This window comes from Oncorhynchus masou, chromosome 9 (assembly GCF_036934945.1).
Source record: "Oncorhynchus masou masou isolate Uvic2021 chromosome 9, UVic_Omas_1.1, whole genome shotgun sequence".
In the NCBI taxonomy this organism is placed as follows: Eukaryota; Metazoa; Chordata; class Actinopteri; order Salmoniformes; family Salmonidae; genus Oncorhynchus; species Oncorhynchus masou.
The window spans coordinates 31792337-31813311 of record NC_088220.1 but is presented as its reverse complement, the minus strand read 5'-3'; the positions used below and the strand labels follow the sequence as shown (position 1 = coordinate 31813311).

The following is a 20975-nucleotide window of genomic DNA, read 5'->3' as shown; positions in this document are numbered from 1 at the left end:
GTGTGTTTCCACTTCTTTTCTTTTTACTGGGGTTACCTAATTGTGCTTTCACATTTGCCATATGCTGCACTCCTCTCATATTCAAATCTAAATCAACAGTGTGTACAACTGAAGGACTCGACTACAGTAGTACCTCAAGGAAACCAGTTTAGTCATACCATTCACAGTACTATTGTAATAAGATACATTCAGAAATGTAAATAGCACATATTTCCCAAAAATATAATACAAAGCTGGTGTCCTTACAGTTAAGGATGGTTGTCTTAGATCATTGAGGAGGAGTAAGGATGAGGCTAGCCTGGATCCATAACAGAATCTGAGACAGACGGCATCGTGATTTGAGCATGCCTGAAATCAACTCAACACGCATCCCCAACCATTGGCCGAGTTCCTTCTGATCCCTCACCCCTGTGATCATCTTACTGAGAAATCCACATTTAACCTATCATGCTGTTGTGCAATAAGGAACAACCACACAGTTGTGCTCATATTGCTAACAGTTGATATGTCTGTCACTAACATCGGCAAAGTCGGTATGACATCTGCACATTGATCTGATACTAGTACTCCCTGTATATAGCTTCATTCTTGTTACCATTTCTATTTTTTAACGGCTTTGTTGATTTGATTGCTTTTGAGGGACTAACTGATGCCGGTTATAAGTGAAAGAATGAAAGATGAATGAACTTGGTTCAGCTCTTTTCTTATTCTATTCTCCATTCCACTCACACCAGTGTCCTCACATGCTCCCATTTTCTGATTCTCTGAAACAAAGGCCAACAGGTTGCCACAGAGGCCTGAATTAATTCATATGGTAATTTCCTACATATATTTGAAAGGCCTCCATCCCTTGTGACAACATGATTAAACCATGGCAGTTTATTGGATAACGTCAGAACATGTTAACGCATTAGTAGTTCCTCATAAATGTGGGGATGGAGGTGCACCGGAGAAAACTTTTCTATACACTTAGACCCTCTAGTGGAAGATATTAAGCATTGTGCATTAATGTTAAAGGCCCAGTGCAGTCAAAAACGTGATTTCCTTTGTTTTATAAATCAAATTAAAGTTTATTGGTTGCGTACACAGTTTTAGCATATGTTATAGCGGGTGCAGTGAAATGCTTGCATTACTAGCGCCTAACAGTGCAGTAAAATGCTAATCTGGGAGTAGACCAATAAGAGCGTTCCAATAACAGATAGTTTTCAGTTTTCCCCTCCCCACTCAAACCACTCCCAGACAGTCCAAGCAACATTCTTTCTTGAGAAATTGCTTTTTGCTAAGAAGCTATTTTTGTTTCTTTGTAACCATTTTCAAACAGTCACAGTAACCTTAATTGTTACGCAGAAAATATTTGATATTGAGATAAAAATGGCTGTATTGGACCTTTAAAACGTGAAAAACATCCCACTGTTATATTCGTTGATATCATGAAGTTTATGAACAATATAAATGTGAATACTGGTGAACCAATAAAATAAAGAACGATTCGGCTAATATGGTTAAACAGATTACGTTTATTTCCACTTTCCAGAACTGTTTCCAATGCCGTCTTTGGCTGACTTTACAATATGTAAAGTAAGATTGAGAAAGAAATAAGACAAAAACTATCAAAATAAAGTAATTAACACATATTGGCTAGGCACAACTCATCAACCCCTCTGATAACCCCCACCCCTTCTAAAAACCAAACAAAAATATTTACTGTCCACATACTAAAATACTGTATTATCAAAGTGGGGCCATTAAAAAAAATAAAGGAGATTACTAACTCCCTTTCTACTTTTATCATGAGAAAGTATTAGTATTGAAGAAAAATATTAAGAAAGGAAATGTTACTGGGACTAGGGGATAAAAAGTCAAAAGACCACAATTGTAGTTGACAGTGGGGGATACTCCAGCAGATTATTCAAGGTCAAGGACCCAGCAAATACAGCCTTTGGGAAGGATGTCCCCTATACACTGCTTTTAAACACGGCCATCACACGTTCAGTCAACACTTAAAACAGTTACACCACTGTCCAACAATGACACATTCCCTTTCATTCGGTCACTCCTATCAAACACTCACACCCACCCTAAGATGCATAAGGAGAGGACATCTCTCAAAGACCCAGCCAATAATGTTAATAGTATGACCATAGAAATAGAATGGGCTTGGAACTTCTAACCCTGGCAATTTGACATTGGTACACTCACAACGGCTGCCTGGTATTGTGACGCAATATTTTCCATGGAAATGTAGAATGTTCATTCAAATGATTTTCACTGATGTGGCTCATGCAATGGAATGTATTTTTTCTAATGTCAGTTAAGTTGAATCAACAAATTACAGCACATATTGATTTACTTCATGCATGGCTCCTATGTGTACACTCACAATGGCTGCCAGTCCACCCATTATGCCATCATTGACTTGAGTATCACTGCGGAATCCATCACAGCAACCAAAATGATTTTCTGTTTATCAATGGGACTTTCATACATGCTTATTAAAATACCTCAAACTACACGGTATTCACTTTTATTTCAAATCTATTTAAGTGACAAAGTTTGGGGATCACTATATATATATATATATAACAAAAACAATAATAAAGGTTTGTTTCTTTAAAGGCCCAGTGCAGTAAATAACTTGATTTCCTGTGTTTTTTTATTTTATTTATTTTACCTTTAACTAGGCAAGTCAGTTAAGAACAAATTCTTCTTTTCAATGACGGCCTAGGAACAGTGGGTTAACTGCCTGTTCAGGGACAGAACGACAGATTTGTACCTTGTCAGCTCGGGTGGTTTGAACTTGCAACCTTCCGGTTACTAGTCCAATGTTTTATAAATATTTCTACACTATGAGGTTGTGATATACCCTTTCAGTGTAAAAGCTGTTTGAAAATATTTGAATCACTGCCTCTTGGTGGGATGGGGTTTTGGCCTGCCTGGTGACATTAGTATACACCAATAAGAAAGAGAGTTCCAAACTCTGCCAATAACAGCTAGTTTTCCCCTCCCCACCACTCACAGATGGTCCTAGCAAAATTCTTGCTTGAGAAATTGCTCTTTGCTAAGAAGCTATTTTTGTTTATTTTTTTGTACATTTTTTACTGTTTTCATTGGAAAAAAAATAATCACAGTAAGGTACTTAATTGTAAATGGCTGCATTGGACCTTTAACTAGTCAATGGGGCGGCAGGGTAGCCTAGTGGTTAGAGTGTTGGACTAGTAATCGAAAGGTTGCAAGTTCGAATCCCTGATCTCTGTCGTTCTGCCCCTGAACAGGCAGTTAACCCACTGTTCCTAGGCTGTCATTGAAAAGAAGAATTTGTTCTTAACTGACTTGCCTAGTAAACTAAAAATACCTTTATACTCACTCAAGATCTTGGTGATGCATACAAATGATTCAAGGCCCTAAAGTGATCTAAATATGCACCCATTACATTATGGCCATCTTAATGTGACATAAATGACAACTAGCACTGATCAATAGGAAAATCTTTGTGAGAAAAGGGTGCTTTATAAAAATTAAAAGCTAATGTATTCACATGGTTACAGTGACATTATTAACAATCATGTAAAACTCCATCTGGGATGCATTTCAGATGAAAAACTGGTCAACACAAAAAAAACTTTACAATAAACGAAAACCTTTTTTCTGACATGAACAAAGAATTAAATACAAACTTCCGCCTAACACAAAACACATCTTCAAAAGGAAAGAAAAAAACGTGGAAAATTACATGGTGCATCTTGCTATTGAGTAACATGTTCTAGTGTTCAATATTGGCAGTTTAACAACCTCGAACGAGACTATTATTATGATATACGACCAAAGATATCTTGTGTACTTCCGTCTGACAGTAAAATTAGAATTTCTATTTTAAAGTGATAAATTGAAAGTGGCTTGAATCCAAGACACTTGTGTCAAGGATGCCATACTCAAGAAAACAGCAGAACATGAGGGGCTGTTGGTTTCCAGTCTTCTATTTTAACAAAGAAATTCACCTTAAATGTTGTTATTCTGATGATTATCCGATTACCCCCTTAACGAAGATGTTTCCATTGTTATTATTTTTTGAATGACCCTGAGAGATCACTGCTGAAAGCAAAATGTCCTCCATTGTGTAAATTCCATGTGAGGTTTTTATTTGGATTTAAATTTCACAATAGTCAAGTCAAATGAACTAAATAAGTGGCAAGTCAATTTGAAAAATCAAGTTATACTGGTCCACGGATGCACTTTGCCTCACCTCACCTGCCTTGTCATTTGTTAAAATGACAGGTCTTTGAACAGGCTCCACTTGCAAAGCTTATCTGCACTGATATACATTGTCCCAAGCACCCCCTTATCTGCCATGCAATTCTTAGTGTTCCTTTGGTTATGTATAAAAACTACATGCATCTCATCTTTTACAAAAATAAAAGAATATATAGAAAATTACTGTTAAAAATGATCTTTGAAATAGTTTTTCCAATTATTTTTTTTTCTTCTTCTGATTATTAATATATTAATATCTGTTAATATTTCACTTATAACCTCCATTTAAATTGTATATTAAACTAGTCAAATATATGTCTTTTTTTTTACTTCACACATTGTATTAATTTCATTTAAAAAAACGGTTAGTAATGTATAACAAAGTGTAATTAGTGAGAAATTATTCCCACATGAAGCCCCGGTTTCCCTTACTTAAAGCGATATAACATTTAAGGAAAACATTAAAATAGCAAAACCCTTCAGAAGGAGATCTTAATTTACTTCAAGACTTATTTTTAGTTCTCCTGATTGATCTGCATAGCATGTCATGTCTATGTGCATAGCACGTATACAACCTTCCTCCTCTTATGAAATGATTCAACCTAACTTGGATTTCGGCTCTTCTTTTGCCATTTGAGTATGCTTGCCACCTGACAGGAATACTCCCAAGTGCCTTGAAACACAACATGTAAAACCTTAAAGTGGCCCATACAGCAGTGGAGGAATACTGCTTTCAATGATATAACACTTGGCCAACCAAATCAATTGTTGGCAAATAAAATTACCTTTGAATGCCCCCTGTAAAAAGTTCACAATTCACATTTCTTCATATTGTTGGTGAAATTGCACATCAGGAGAGAAAAAAAATACTCCCCCAAAGTTATTTCCACCCTGCTCTTTAGCACACACTGAGCAGAGTCACGAATGCCAAACTGTGAATGCATATCACATTTGTGGCCGGGACGATAGCAGTGTCGCAATATTTCTTCTATGGCAAAAATAAAAACACGAAGCAGACCAACTTGTTGGTCCTTTAAAAACCTGCTGTATGTAAAATGTTGTGTGCTTTAGCTTGGAAAATAAATACATGTGACCCTGGATGACAACATAATGATAGTTTTGATAAAGAAGTTCTATCTGCTTTGTGTTTTATTTCCTTGCCACGATACTAAGGAGTATTGCGATACTGGTGTCGTCCCCCGGCCCTAATCACATACCCCGCACTGTTCAATTACTGAATTACCAATGAAATAACTCCTAGTTACCTTGTAGCTCCAGTCTCTTCAATGAAAAAGAAACAAAAAGCACATGTTTCGTACCATCAAGCGACCAAACGCTCAACTAAGTTTGGTCAACCTGCAGAGTCCAATGTCAAATTGTGCATCCTTAACTCAGTCTCATCCAATGACCTTTAACATCTTCACACTTTGCCCACGTCATACAGGTTGGCTGACGTCATGAAAATGACGCACAATGGGGCCAGAAGCTGAGCTTTGTTACGATTCTGAATGGTCAGATGGCTAGTAACAATGACAAGTTGCCGCCATGTGGGGAATCGTAGGTGGCTCATTTCAGCTAGTTTTATCTTGTTCTTGATACCGTGTCTTGTTTTAATGTGTTTTGACTGATTTCATGTCAATGCTAATATGGCTAAAATGAGCTAGCTAATCAACAACTTTAACGATCTATGAGACAAGCGCTCATTGTGCAAATGTATTTATGTTTTCAATAAACATTTGGAGATTAAATATAGTTTACATGTTGTCAACAATCTAAGCCATCCATGCAGTAGTGCAGCCAGAAATGAATTGGTTCCCCCCTAATTTACGTCAATTCTATTTATTTTGTCATGAGGCAGAGAGAAAAATTAGCATTTTTAAAACTCATATACGTGTATTGACTGTGATAAAGGCACTGGATTATGAGCAGTCTTGTTTGCGAAATGAACAAAGTAGGCAGTGGTATGGTGCATTTATATAGTGCATATAGTCATAGAAGCACAGTGACATATGCCTCAATGCGGTCATATTCATGGATTATTGGGAGTGTGGCTTTCAGTTAGTTATTTTTGGCCACCCATCCCATGAGAGTGAATGTCATTCCAGTTCATCTGAATGTTATTCCAGTGCACTTCTTGTAGGGATGTTAACGGTTAATAGGTTAGCCGCCGAAAATACATTTGACCAGTCATGCTTACCGGTCTATAGGTTAATTTGCATAATTTTGTGAAATTAAATTGGTGTGTGTATTTTTGTTAGTCATCATGCATCTTAGTTATCACAAGCACAGCATACAGAGTCTAGTTTGAGGAGCAGAATAGCCTACCACCTGTCAGACAGCGCGAGAGTAGCTCCTCAAAAAGCTGGTACTAGAGTGAAATATTATTTTATAAGCCCAGTCATTGCGTGTTAACTGTTTTGATGGCCACAGCTAAAAATATCAATTTTTATTTCTCAAATTCAACTCATAATTCAAGTGCACCTCCCATTCGCCATTTGAGTGCATATGCTATAGTCAACGGTAGGCAGGCTATCAGCGTGTCACCCACCACTTTACAATGTGAGCTTGAGGCAGCATAATTGTTTGAAACCTGATCGTTTTACTTTACTTTAAATAACGAGGCATGTCTTACCTTGCTTCAAAGTAGTCTTGCCAAAATCCAACCATAGAAACATGGAGGAAAATATTATTTTATAAAGATTTCCTCATGCCATTAACCATCATTTTCTACTGCTCTATTGGTTTTCATATCTTTCTTTCGTTGTCCAGAACTTAAAAACACAATCGTAGTCATATTAGCAAACCATCTTAGTTGTTGCTATTAGATTCCCCATCATTCTAAGTTTCATATCTGTCACATATGGAACCATTTGCATTAGGTGTGCTGTTTAGAATGGTGTTTTCCCACGAATTGCATTTTGGCAAATGTTTGAAATGGAGGTTTTATTAACTGCTTCATTACAGGAGTTGAACGTTCAATAATAGACATTATAGCCTTTTGACTGTAAGACGATAGGCTTGCTGTTGTTGCATGTTTCCATTAAGTTCACAATGAAACATGTCCGTTCCTTGTATGCATGCATAGTAGGATATTTTCTGTTGGTCATGTCATTGTACTGTTTGGGAAAAATGTAACCATTTGTTGACCAGTTAATGAGGGTTAATTAGTCATCAACAAAACTGAACTAAAACTGCTTGCTATGAATTCTATCTAATGGTGTTTGCATGTTTAGGTAAAAAGACGATTACTATCATTTATTTTTTTGCTCAATCTGATTGGATGGGCCTGGGCCCACGCAGCTGCAGCCCTTTCTGTTTTGCCCGTTGGTTTTGTTGCCACACAACCAACCCGTCCATAGTCCAGCTGCAACTTCTCAATATTTTCATTGGGGAAGGTACAGAGGAGTGTTTTTGTGTTTGAACCACATTCCCTCCATATATACAGATGCAGCATCTTCATTTTATGTCTAAGTTGGTGGTGGTCGGTAATCGTTTACCACCTACAATTTATACGAAAACTGGCCATGTTTTCCTGTGTGCCCCGTCCATTTTACCTTCAATATCAAAGACATCAATGAGGTGTACCATATCAATCCTTAAACTACTTTGGTATCGTAATAATATTCATTGTTATATTAACTCCAAGTAGTTTAGAGTTGTTTGTTGTGTTTTGCCTTTTTACTCTAAATAAATTCTGTCATACTTCTCTCAAAAACACTCCAAGAAAATACATACGGCAAACTCCCCAAAAGTTGCAAGTGTTACTAGGGTGTCTGTGGGGGGGTGTATCATGTATGGTGGATCTCCTGACCATCCACTTGTATTGGCACGTGACATGGATGTCTGAGGTCTTGTTTCGTCCTTAAATCCAAAGAAAACTCAAAAGTACAAACGCAAAGGTTAAAAAAATTGCTTCGGATCTTCAGCCAATAGGGAGACGAGGAATGGGAATGCACCAGGTGTGATCTTTGTTGTGAGTGTCGTTGAGTTTTTGTGTGATTGATATCCTTACCCGCAACAAAGAGTCAAAGACAAATGTTGACTTCATGATGTTCTTGATTAATCTCCTGCACAAACCAAAAGATACAGGTAGTGAGTGAAGATGAGAGGGAAACAAGGGTATAGTTAGAACCTGAAAGTATAATTTCAGCGTACCTGGATAACACTGCAAGGGTTGCTGGGAAGTTAGCTGGGTACCCAGTTGTGGGCGGAGCTCTGTGTGGTCGCAGGGCCGGAGTAGCTTTGCCCTCCCTGGATTATGGGGTCAAAGTTGAAATCGATGCCCTCTCCATCCATGAGGTCGCTGTTGATGATGTAGTCAACGTCACAGTCCAAGTTCTCTGTGAACATCTCGATATCCAAGTCGGTGGGCAAGCGGTCTTGACTGGGCAGGAAGCAGCTCGGCGTACCGAACTGGCCCATCCCTGGCAGACCTCCTCCTGCATTGGCGGAGAGGCCCCCTCCGTGGTGAAGCCCCATACCTGGCAGCTGTGCATGCTGGGCTTTGAGGCCGGAGAACTGTGGAGAGTCCTGGGCCATGCCTGACAGGCTCATGCCCAGCTGAGAGTGCTGCTGCTGGAGCTGGGACTGGAGTTGAGATTGCATCCCCATGGGTGCCACAGTGTTGGGCTCAAGCCCCTTCCCCAGCAACAGCTGGTTGGGCTTGGCCTGCCCTCCCACCATGGGCCCCCCCATGCCCATCATCCCCACTCCACCCGGACTGGGCATCAGCGGATCCACCTGGGTCATCATGACATCACTGGGAGGCGGGGAGTCCGAAGTGAGCAATGCCTCCAAGCTGGAGCCTACATGCGTGCCATAGTGACCAGTCCCATGGGAGCCGGGGGTAGGCATAGGGTTGAAGAGGGAGTTGCCATAGTTTGAGGGTTTGGAGTTGTTATTGTTGCCAGATTGTGTGCCTGAGGACTGTCCCCCAATCTGGTTGGTGGCCTGGGAGAGGTTGGGTGGCTGCAGCTGACGGAATGTGGGGAACCCGGACCCCCGGGGATGCAAGGTGGAAGCGGAGGGCAGAGGGGTGGGGGGCACCATGGGGGCCGTGCTGGGACTAGCCCTTCCTTGCTGCTCTGTCATCAGCGTCAGGCCATCGATCAGGTCCAGCTCCTCCATGAGTGTCTCGGTGAGGGTTGGCGGCAGGTTGCCCGTGGAGTAGCCCAGTAGACCTTCCTCAGGCAGGTCATCCTCATCCTCCTGGCCGGGACCAATGGGGGACAGCCGGCCACTCAGGGTGCTGGCGTTGGAGCTGGTGCGTGGACGGAAGCTGGTCCACATGTCAGGATCGTCTAGGCTACCGCGGGATGAGGGGCTGCCGCTGTTCACCCCCCATTTGGGGAACTGCTGGGAGGAGTTGGGACTGTCTGCGACGCCATCGCCGTCTCCCCCGGTGGTCCCGCCCAAGCCTGCTGCTGCCTTCTTGGTCTGCTTGGCCCGCATCCGGCTCTTTAACAGTTTGCTGCTGTTGTCCATGGAGGCAGCACGGCGCCGGGGGGCTTTCCCAGTCTTGCCCCCCTCTGGATTGAGCATCCACCAGGAACTTTTGCCTGTGGACTCATTGTGAACTCTCAGGAACTTGTTATGGAGTGATAAATTGTGGCGAATTGAATTCTGAGGTATCGGGAAGGGAAAAGAAAAAGGGTTTTGTTTAACATTGGCGCCTTGTAACTTAGGAAATTATTCAACTTCATTTGATCAAAAAATATATATATATATATATATATATATATATATATTTGCCACATACACATGGCTAGCAGATGTCAATGCGAGTGTAGCCAAATACTTGTGCTTCTAGTTCAGACAATGCAGTAATATCCAACGAGTAATCTAACCTAACAATTTCACAACAATTACCTTATACACACACAAGTGTAAAGGAATGAATAAGTATATATACATAAAACAAATATATGAAATAGTGATGGTATAAAACGGCATAGGCAAGATGCAGTGGATGGTATAGAGTGCAGTATATACATATGAGATGAGTAATGTAGGTTATGTAAACATTATATGAAGTGGCATTGTTTAAAGTGGCTAGTGATACATCTATTACATCAATTTTTCCATTATGATGACCATAGATTTCAAGTAATTACTTATATTATTCTCTAACTAATGCAGTGTAATAATGTATCATGTGATCACATCAAATGGGTCTATATAACATAGTTATAACAATGTGTATAACAATAATGAAGTGCATTATAGTAAAAATCATTTTCTTTTTACCTTCCACCCTGCTGAGCTGTTGCTATCTCCTTTATCTTTGAAGTAAGGCACGGTTTTCACCATCCAGTCATATATCTGTGCCAAGGTTAAGCGCTTCTCTGGAGCGTTCTCAATAGCCTGGCTAATCAGGTCCGCGTAGGAATGGTTCCCCCATGCATTGCGCCGGGATGATCCCTTTCGGGGCGTGGCTCCACCCACTCCGGCTACAACTCCTCCCTCTGAGACCACAACTTTCTCAGGCTCACATACGATTTGCTGTTGCTCTTGCTTATCCTCGTCGGCGGGCGGGGTTCCCGCAGCGGATTCAGGTCCGTCTGCCCCCTCCGGTTTAACAGCTGAGATGTCGGGTCTGGGGAGCGGCCATGTGCACGACCGAGGTCTGCTTTGCGGCTCAAAATCTGGGTCAATCTTGGGTACCTTTGAATCCTCCATTGTAAGAGATTTTCCAAAAAAGATTTGCTTTACTTCTGAACTATTCTAAATGTTGACTACTAAGAAAAAATACTTAAAATATAAAACGCCAAAATAAATAAGTCAGACTGAAGAATCTCTAAATAAAAATAAAACAAATATATAATCTGGGGAGGTTTGTCAACACGTGTTTGTAACAGGCAAACCAAAATGTAGGCCTATTAAATCAAATGTTATTGGTCACTAACACATATTTAGCAGGTGTTATTGCCGGTGTAGCGAAATGCTTGTTATTATTATTATTATTATCTGATGAGTCTATGTTCAAACTAGATTGTCTAATAAAATTATTGTATAACCAAAAGTTCAGTATAAACTTAAACTATCGTACAAAAAAATGCAATTTTCCATCCTCTATTAAGGGGACTCGTAGAAGAAAGACACAATCTGGATACACCAATATAGCATCTGTTAATCCTGAGATTGGAGATTAGGGGACCCAAATAATCTCCTTAATAGTAACTATTATAAACCTTCCTATTTACACTGAGCAAAGAAAGGCTGTGATGAGGGTTCCTTTGTTTGTATAAAAGAACAAAGGGAACTCAGGGAGGAATGCTCACCAAAACATCTGGATTGCAATCAGAATACAATGCAATTGATGGCCCACATAACGTGTTATGGTAAAACGTTGCTGTGGGGTGTATATATATATATATCAAATTAAAAAACTTCTCAGTTTAGTTTTGGTAGTTTGTTGGAGACAATGTAAATCTATGCGAAGTTTGTGAAAAGGTGAGCTCATTAAAGGGAAAGTAGCTATACAATTATAACTATCACAACACTATAAATTGAAATGTTTATTTATTGTGTCTTCCCAATTGCCCTTTGAGTTAAAATAAAATTAAAATAGAGTCGCCCTCAAGAACATATACTTGAAAATAGCTCACAAATTAGGATTACAGTTGGTCACTGTCACAAAAGAGCGTTCGTTACAAATGGTCAACTAGCTAAATTTAACGATGCCTCGGTCTGCCCTTGTAAACAACGTGCTGTCTCGCTCCTTCGCACGTAGAAATAACCTCACGCTCCAATAGAATACTGGAGCCGATAAAAAAAGCTTAAATTCTTACAATTCTAATTGTGATATATATATGTAAACAACTAATTGATAACAAAATGCACAATACACCTAGCCGTCACTCATACCTGTGAAACAATGTCACTTTGTGGATTCATGGAGCTATAGCAATAAGATGATCAATATTTCAAGTAAAAACTATGCTATATTTGATTATCTAACCAATGCCACGTTTACTGCTGAAAATAAGTAAATACAGTAATGTTATGCTGGATGTCGTTTCTTTCCGCTACAGCATTATTACTTGGCTAGTTTAGTAATTTAAGTCGACCGACAAAAATAAATGTTGACAGCAAAACCTTACTGAACAGTATGATCATGATGGTCTGTAACAAGAATTTGAGGAAAACAATAGATCAGAAAGTCCGTGGTTTTCTGATTCAGGTTTGCACTCTCCTCCACATTGTGGACAAGCGCGTGTCGCCATCTGCCATGTTTCTCTACACCGAGGAGCGGCAGCACACGATGCTCACGCGGGCACAAACCTTCAGAATGTGCCTAACTTGAGTCAGTCCTCGTCCCCTGGATACGTTAAAGCACGGTTCGGAATCCACGGTTTCTTGAAGTTTACTCTCTTACACATCGGCTGCACTCTCAACACACCAAACGTAGTTGTGGAAATAGCGTAATAGCCACCTAGCTAGTTGGCTAACTCCAGTTATTTCGGAGTTTAAAATCCTTTCAAAAGTCGGAAAATGCCTTCAGTACCTTCCTTTGGAATTTGCCCCTTTCAGTAGATAGTTTTGCTCGACTTGTGCCCATTATGGATGTCAAAATATTCAGTCATCGTATCTATTTTTTTTGTTTTGTTTTGACTTGAGGCGAAGACTCCCTTCTGACGTCTGTTTACCACTGCCAGACAACGTGTACTGCGCTTGCGTGTTGTGGATTGCTGGGAAATGCAGTCAGTCAAGTGACGATTCAAAGCACAAGAATAAACAACGAACGACTGGCGAGCTAAAAGAGGTACTTCGGCGCTGAAAATCATGATTATGCATCACTTCATAAAGTGTAAGCACCACCTAAGCCAAAACTGGAAAGTTACCCGTGAGTTATTGTAAATCAGATTTCAGTTGACCAAGTAGTAGCGCAGACTTCTAGGTTTAGACTACAGATCTATTCAGCCCCAATCTCGTGTTGAAGTACATGCATCCCTCTTTCATTTGACATGCAAACTTTCAGCAATAGTCCCGGTGTGTCGGTGTACAGTGCATGGTCTTTAAAAAGTAGGTTGTCGACAGGTTACTTTAAGGTTGGCATTGTTGTACAGTTACATTCAAAAATAATTATTTGTGTGTCTCGGACGATCTGTGAAGAAGATTAATTTCAGTATGATAGCATTTTTTAAGAATATCAGTGCCAACATAGAAGTGCATAGAAATACAATATTTGTTAATTTAACGACGTTTTGAAGATCAGCCTAAATCTCATGGTGTGTTTATTTTAACAATAATCTGAGTGTGCACAAGAACTACAATTCCCAGTGTATTTTACAGTAGAACTTTGTTGAGTGGTTGGCCGAATAACCCTTTGGCGAATGCAGCGCGTGATGTAAACAGAATAAAAGGCTATACAGTAGAGATAGATCTATCTACAGCAAACATATACATCTGGTCTGATTTACTTTAAATCTTTATTCTGGAAACGTATACTTTTTTTGCAATAGTATAAGCCGTTCTGTAGATTTGTAAAACTTTCAAATCCCATTTTGTCAGCATGATTATTGTTTCACACTAGTTTAATTTTGGCACAATTGTTTCATTCTCTGCTATTGGTCAAAATAAACCACGATAAATGCGTTTGCTCTGCTTTGATTGGCTGCGGAACAAGAACCTTCACCACCAGTTTGCCTTTCCACTAGCTTCTATAGCCACAAAGTCCGATTCCAAAGCCACAAAGTCAGATTCCACAGCCAAAACTAGGTGAAAATTCTGTCAATGTACTCTTCAGCAAGGCACTTAACCCGAATTCCTCCTGTAAATCGCTCTTGACAAGAGCGTCTGATAAGTGACTAAAATGTTAGGTTTAAAATCAAATTTTCAGATCAATTGTATAAATAGGCGGGGTTTATGACTTGGCCATACAAGAACGACCCAATTTCTGTCTTTCCACTACATAACACAGCTACAAAGTCAGATTCCAAAGAGACAGTCTAAATTGGCTACAAACAAATTAGCATTTTGGTCTTAATTTAAGGTTAGGCATAATGTTAACAGTGTGCTTGAAAATCAGATTTTAAGAAGATCAATTTTAGAAATGGGCGGAGTTTATCCATAATTATGACTTTGTGGTTGTGTTAACTAGTGACGATCCCAGTTTATCGACTTGAGATTAGCAGCAGAAACCGAAAATGTCGGATCCCACGGTTGCAGACACTCGCCGATTAAACTCTAAACCGCAGGATCTTACAGATGCGTATGGCCCTCCAAGCAATTTTCTTGAAATCGACGTTTATGACCCACAAACTATTGGAGTCGGTCGGAACCGATTTACCACTTATGAAGTGAGAATGCAGGTGAGGAGCGCCAGTATTGAAATCGAGGCCGGTGATTTTGGCGGGGCCTAGTGTAGGTGACGCAAGTATGGTGTGGGAACATGGGTTGGGACGTGTTTTTGGAGAGACTCGACTTTTTGCTTTTCAAATGCTTAGCCTTTCACTTTGTCATGTTAAATAATAATTTCCTCATGCAGTCGTTACTAATATGGCTACCACAAACATTACATAGCCAGCATGTGAAAGGTTGTCAGGTTAGATAGTGTTTCTGCAGGTAGCCTTTGCTAGTCAGTATGTTAGGCTATAGCTAGCTTGTTTATTCAATTATGTAGGATGTGCAGGCTTTTTCTCCAACCCAGAAGAAAACCCTGCACACCCTTGGAATCCCCAGGCTCGATATTAAAGAATATTGGGACAGTTAGTACTGTGGTTATCAATCACATGTATTTATAAAGCACTTCTTACATCAGCTGATGTCACAAAGTGAAACACCCAGCCTAAAACCCCAAACAGCAAGCAATGCAGGTGTAGAAGCACAGTGGCTAGGAAAACCTCCCTAGAAAGGCCAGCACCTAGGAAGAAACCAGGCTATGAGGGGTGTTATGAGATGAGCAGACTGCCACTGGGGTGTTAAACCTTCATTGTATAGAAAGAAAGGTGTTTGAACATGAGCTCGTCTCAAATCCTAGAGCATGCTTCAACATTGGTACATTGTGGGAGACAACCTGTCTGTCTAGCAGGGTTGTCAACCTCATTCCATGGAGGGCCTAGTGTCTGGGTTTTTCACTTCAATTAAGACCTATACAACCAGGCGATGGGAGTTCCTTCCTAATTAGTGACCTTAAGTCATCAAGTTCAAGGGAGAAGTGAAAACCCACAGACACTAGGCCAGCATTTCCTAAAAATCTGTGCACCTTTTCGTTTTTTGCCCTAACACTGCACAGCTGACTCAAATGATAAACATGTCATGAATATATGGGCTGAGGGATAGACATAAGTTGGCCAGTGTATACCCATACTACTAAAGACCTCACCTAATTACCTGGCTCTCACACTGCATGGGGCGGTAAGTAGCCTAGTGGTTAGAGCGTTGGACTAGTAACCAAAAGGTACACGAATCCCTGAGCCGACAGGGTAAAAATGACTTGCCTAGTTAAATAAAGGTACAATTAAAAAAAAAAATGTTTTAATGCAACAATCTCATGGACACTCCTCTGGGTTTCCCTACTCCCAAAATATGGGGTTGTATTATGAACCATCCACTATCACTAAATACACCACGCCAGTTTCACAATTGAAAAGTGGTGTTCACAGAGTGAGACAAGATGCTGATGAAGTTATTCATTTATGAAGGGTGTAAGTACTGAAGTCTCACCATGTCACTGGAAATGCCCCCAATCTGTATTTCTGTAATTTTAATGTAGTGATTAATATAATTGTTATCACGTGCAGACAAACCTTCCCATCTTCAAACTTAAGGACTCTGTTGTGCGAAGAAGGTACAGTGATTTTGAGTGGCTGAAGAATGAGCTGGAGAGAGACAGTAAGGTAGGCTCTCACACTGCATAACTAATTGCCTGTATGTCTCACCAGTATAATGGCAATTTATTTTGTTGAATTCCTGTGTTTGTTTCTAAGTAACTTATTTACTGATAAGGGGTGCCCTTTCTACAGATTGTGGTGCCCCCTCTCCCTGGCAAAGCTTTGAAGAGACAGCTGCCCTTCCGAGGAGATGAGGGCATCTTTGAGGACTCCTTCATTGAGGAGCGGAGGGTAGGCTTGGAACAGTTTATCAACAGGTGTGTAATGTTTCTGCCAATGGTATTTCTCTCTCTCTCTCTGTATGGCTGTCTCCATTTCAATGCATTGTCAAATTAACTCTCAGCAATCTGCCTTTTGACTCCACTAATAAGCAATTATGATTGCTAATTACCTGAAACCTACTTCTTTCTCCACTATCACCAGACTCGCAGGTCATCCCCTGGCCCAGAATGAGCGCTGTCTTCACATGTTCCTTCAGGATGAGTCCATTGACCGGAACTACATTCCTGGAAAAGTACGCCAGTAGGATGGGCAGGGTTGAGTTGCCATCTAGGGAAGAGAATTGCCAGGGACCTCACGATATGATATCACGATTCTTAGGTGCTGATATTTATTGCGATTTAATGTTCCAAACATAGTGCTTATTATACACTGAGTATATAAAACATTAAGAACACCTGCTCTTTCCATTACATAAACTGACCAGGTGAAAGCTATGACCCCTTATTGATGTCACTTGTTAAATCCACTTCAATCAGTGTAGATGAAGGGGAGGAGACGGGTAAATAATGATTTTTAAGCCTAGAGACAATTGAGTTATGGATTGTGTATGTGTGCCATTCAGAGGGTGAATGGGCAAGACAAAATATTTCAGTGCTTTTTTGAATGGGGTGTAGTGTTAGGTGCCAGATGCAACACTGTTGGGTATTTCCACGCTCAACAGTTTCCCGTGTGTATCAAGAATGGTCCACCACCCAAAGGACTTCCAGCCATCTTGACTGTGGAAAGCATTGGAGTCACCATGGGCCAGCATCCCTGTGGAACGCTTTCGACACCTTGTAGAGTCCATGCCCCGACAAATTGAGGCTGTTCTGAGAGCGGGGGGGACTCAATATTAGGAAGGTGTTCCTAATTTTGGATATACTCTATGCAGAGAGACAAGCTGCAGCATGAGAGAACATGTTTTTATTAGTCAGGGAAATAAAAGTGCTGACAAAAAAAGGAGAACAAGCTAAAGGATGAAAAATACCTGCGTTTTGGCACAGATACAGCTAACTTGCGCTAGCCGACAGGGTGGCTGTGTTGGAGAGGGGTGGGGTGTGCTGGCTGTACCTAGCGGTTTCCATCTATCTCTCCCAGCAAGGGAATAGCATTTTATTTGTACACTAAATTATATATAACACACAATATGACCTCTGCTATCAAGTCTTGACTTACCTAGTACACTAATTTTGTGCTTACAAGAAGCATAATCGGGTGAAATTATATAAGATAACTTTGTATAACCTAAATGCATATTTATTGTGTAAATGTGTCTAACAGATTTCCATCCAACATTTTTACGTGAGTGAAGTACATGTCAGATGAAAATATCAGGGCTGATGGAAACGGCAAATTTGTCTGGAAAATGTCCAAATATCTACAAAACAAAATACACTAGACAACGTGGGCTCTTTTTGTATTGGTAAAATTAATGATGTGAGAAATGGCGGCGGAAACGCCTTTCTAATAACCATCTTGGAGTCACCCGATGCTATGTTGTGTGGTCCTCCCACTACGACTCGGAAAGCTTGCAGTTCATTAGGCTACAGGTGAAATAAGTTATGATGCACTTCACCGGGAGCTGAAAGTGCACGGTGATGAGCTTGATGCTCCTTTCAGATAAATACAGAGTCTTATTCTGGTGACGTGATGATCAATGCTTGGCTGCCGTTTGACAAATACAAATTTCAGTCTTATCCATAATAATATAAGTAGCCTACCCACGCTGTATCTGCAAGGTGTTGGTTAGAGCACACGTGCCAAGACCAGAGTCGGCACATTTGCTGTAAAATGCAACTTTTATTTTACAAAACCACCAGTAGAGTTGAAAAAGCGATGGAAACCCATTCAACTTGTATTTTTTTTACATGGGAATTTAACAGGAAGTCATCTTTATGTGCACTCCTTCATCACGCACAGCTTTTTATCCGCAACAGGTCAATATGATAAACGCATCTCTGGTGGGATGTGTGTTGTTTTTATGCAGATTTTAGAATATTTGCATGAGAATCTGTAGCCAATTGGATGGAAACCTGACTGGTGATGACTGTTTCTCATAATTTTAAATGTGTAAATTAAGAAGCTATAGCTTAGCAAGGGGACAAAAGGATTATGGTCTGTAATGTCAGATTACATTTTACAGTGGTTTAAGGAACCTGAACATACAGAGAACAGTATCAGAGGTTTTTGTGTCTTACAATGTCTCCCCCTCCCCCCCCCTCCCTTTTCTTTTTTTTAGGTGTGAATAAAGTAAGTTTAGTTATGCTTTTTATTCATATTAATACAATTGTGATCATTTTCCAACCGCTTTTGTGTGTGTCAATTCAGATTTGGTTTAGCGGGTTACCAATAATACATTAATGCATTTACGCTCATATCGCTTCGCTTCCCTCTTTTTCAATCAATCACTTATTCCTTTTTAAAATTTCCTTGAGTAAGTGTAACTGTTGCCATGATATGGTTGCATGCATGCATGGGGTAATATTTACAGTTCATCTTTAGTAAAATACATTACTTCCCCTTTTGGCTTAAAGGGAAATGTCACTGTTCAACTTTATATTTTATATCTACAGCACCGCAACATATTTGAAAATTATACACTTTTTTTGTAGTTAAAAAAAGTAAGTGTTTCTGATGACATCATCGGTATGCGTCATGTGATTTTAATCAATTTATGAGTAGGAATATGAAGTTCATCATTTTTGGAATGTCCCTTTAAACCAGTCATGCAGGCTTTCATGGCGGCAGTAACTGAGACCTAGAGAGCGGTATCTAACATACATTATATGAATGTATGGCTAGACCTTGCTATTGTTTTTTAATGACAGATTACATGCATTTAAGATTTGAATTACCAGTTTACATCAAAATGCTCTCATCTCCAGCACTCTAAAATCTGTCGGATGCTGTATGCTGACACTGTTAACACAATGCCTCAATCATTGACCAGTTTTTCAATTGTGATGAAAAGGAAGTCTTGATTTCAAACCTATTCTTTAGCTATAATGGAACATACCCTTGAGATCATATAAAAACATGATTTTTTTAAAGGAAGATTCCATTAACCTAGCTATTGTATCAGAGCCTAGAACTAACCTACACACTCTTACCCTTTTTTTGATAGTAGTAACTATGTTGTAGACATTGTAGAACAGTAAAGGTCTATATGCCTTTTGTTTAGACTTTAAAGTCTTGGTCTACATAAGTGTAGTGAGACTGGCAACACTAATCCTCAGATGCTAATAAGTCCATGAATACCTGTGATTTGTTTTCCTTTCTATAGCAGCCCCAGAGATGAAAATGATGTCTACTCAGCCTATCTACTCAACCCTACACCCCCTGGCTGTTTGGCTTTATCACTAGAGCCCACGCTGTCTCTTCCATAGGTGGCCCATCCTCCTAGACAACTGCATCTGCCGGAACTCTCTGTAAATACTGTGTACATATATACATATCTTATTTGTAGTTGGTCTGGGGAAGCTCTGGGGGTATTCACATGCAGAGCATTTAACTTGTAGCAGAAGCCTGAGGGTGGGGAAGGTGAATTTATAAAACGGTTGAGTTAGTAAGTTACCTTTGTGAAACATGATTTTTCTGGAGTTAAACTTGAGGCTTATTAAGTAAGTAGGCGTTGGTAATAATTATAACACTTAATTTTTGGAATGAGAAAATATTGTTTTAGTAACACAAGTTGGCTTCCTAACTCATGAATTCTGCTTGGTGAAATATAATTGTGTACATTTCTCATGTGAAAATGACAGTCTGACAAAAATACTTTCCCCTGAGCAACCAGTTTCTCAGAGATCGATCTCCGAAGGGAAACCTGGCCAACCTGACTCACCAACAAAAAGCATTCTATTACTTTCCATTAAGATTATTTTTACATTACTTGACAACTTATTTACGAATCTTGATAGAGGAATGATTCCATAGTGTAATAGAAAAAATTGCCAAGTATCAGGATCAAGTCTTGGGGACAAATATTCATTCGTACCACCTCAATGGTCATCAGACTCATTGCACTTGATGTAATAGTAGGGATCTTAACCCCATGTGTTGGGAAAACTCCCAACCAAGATTCTCGCCACCGTGGTTACAATCATTTCCAACCTCTCTCCTCTACTGCAACACTATTGTATGTTGTTGTAAATGAGAATATTTGATATCAACTTACCTGGTCAAATAAAGCTCAATCAATAACAAGAATGTCCAGCAGGATACTTATTTTGCTTACACTCGCAGATACAGGGTTGTCTTAGAAGGAAATATTATTCGGTATTTAGGTGCTTCTGTTTAATGTGTGGGTTGAGGCTCATGCAGCCGGAAATGTCTGTAATCAAGCACCAAAAACAGTTTCTGCTTCATTGTGATATGTTTCCTGAAACATCCTCGGCCTCACCTCAACTAAACTGATGGCTAGTTGCCAACCATTTCATTGGTGTTTTATGTTCATGTGTTTTTGACCATTAAAATACATAAAGGCTTTTTTCTGATTTAAATTTGTTGACCACAATGTACTGTTAGTTTATTAAACCACTGAAAATCTATCAACGGTGGTTGTCTCCTCATTTAAAAAAATATTCTGTTATTATGGCCCAATAATCTCTCACCAATTTAGTGGAAAATGCTTTC

At 39.8% G+C, this 20975-nt stretch overlaps 2 protein-coding genes across 3 annotated transcripts; one reads left to right on the top strand and one right to left on the bottom strand.

The window, feature by feature from the left end:
* Positions 1–1497: 1497 nt before the first annotated feature.
* Positions 1498–13104, bottom strand: LOC135545863 (forkhead box protein O4-like). The gene is made up of 3 exons (XM_064973810.1): positions 10495–13104; positions 8404–9870; positions 1498–8315 (listed from the first exon to the last, which is right to left on the bottom strand). The coding sequence occupies exons 1-2, from the start codon at positions 10924–10926 to the stop codon at positions 8434–8436; spliced, it is 1869 nt and encodes a 622-aa protein (XP_064829882.1). The 5' UTR covers positions 10927–13104; the 3' UTR covers positions 1498–8315; positions 8404–8433.
* A 1053-nt stretch (positions 13105–14157) lies between these two features.
* Positions 14158–20890, top strand: LOC135545868 (sorting nexin-12-like). 2 transcript variants are annotated; one of them, XM_064973818.1, is made up of 5 exons: positions 14158–14561; positions 15993–16088; positions 16215–16339; positions 16506–16596; positions 19630–20890. In XM_064973818.1, exons 1-5 carry the CDS (start codon positions 14397–14399, stop codon positions 19639–19641), a joined length of 489 nt encoding a protein of 162 aa, XP_064829890.1. In that variant the 5' UTR covers positions 14158–14396; the 3' UTR covers positions 19642–20890. The 2 variants fall into 2 exon arrangements, with proteins under 2 accessions (XP_064829890.1, XP_064829889.1); XM_064973817.1 differs by having other exon boundaries at positions 19627–20890.
* Positions 20891–20975: the final 85 nt, after the last annotated feature.

Coding starts and splice junctions, on each gene's coding strand:
- LOC135545868 (XM_064973817.1), top strand. CDS start 14,397: ATGTCGGATCCCACGGTTGCAGACACTCGCCGATTAAACTCTAAACCG. Junction 14,562..15,992: donor CTTATGAAGTGAGAATGCAG/GTGAGGAGCGCC, acceptor TATCACGTGCAG/ACAAACCTTCCCATCTTCAA. Junction 16,340..16,505: donor TTGGAACAGTTTATCAACAG/GTGTGTAATGTT, acceptor CACTATCACCAG/ACTCGCAGGTCATCCCCTGG.
- LOC135545863 (XM_064973810.1), bottom strand. CDS start 10,926: ATGGAGGATTCAAAGGTACCCAAGATTGACCCAGATTTTGAGCCGCAA. Junction 9,871..10,494: donor ACAGCTCAGCAGGGTGGAAG/GTAAAAAGAAAA, acceptor CCGATACCTCAG/AATTCAATTCGCCACAATTT.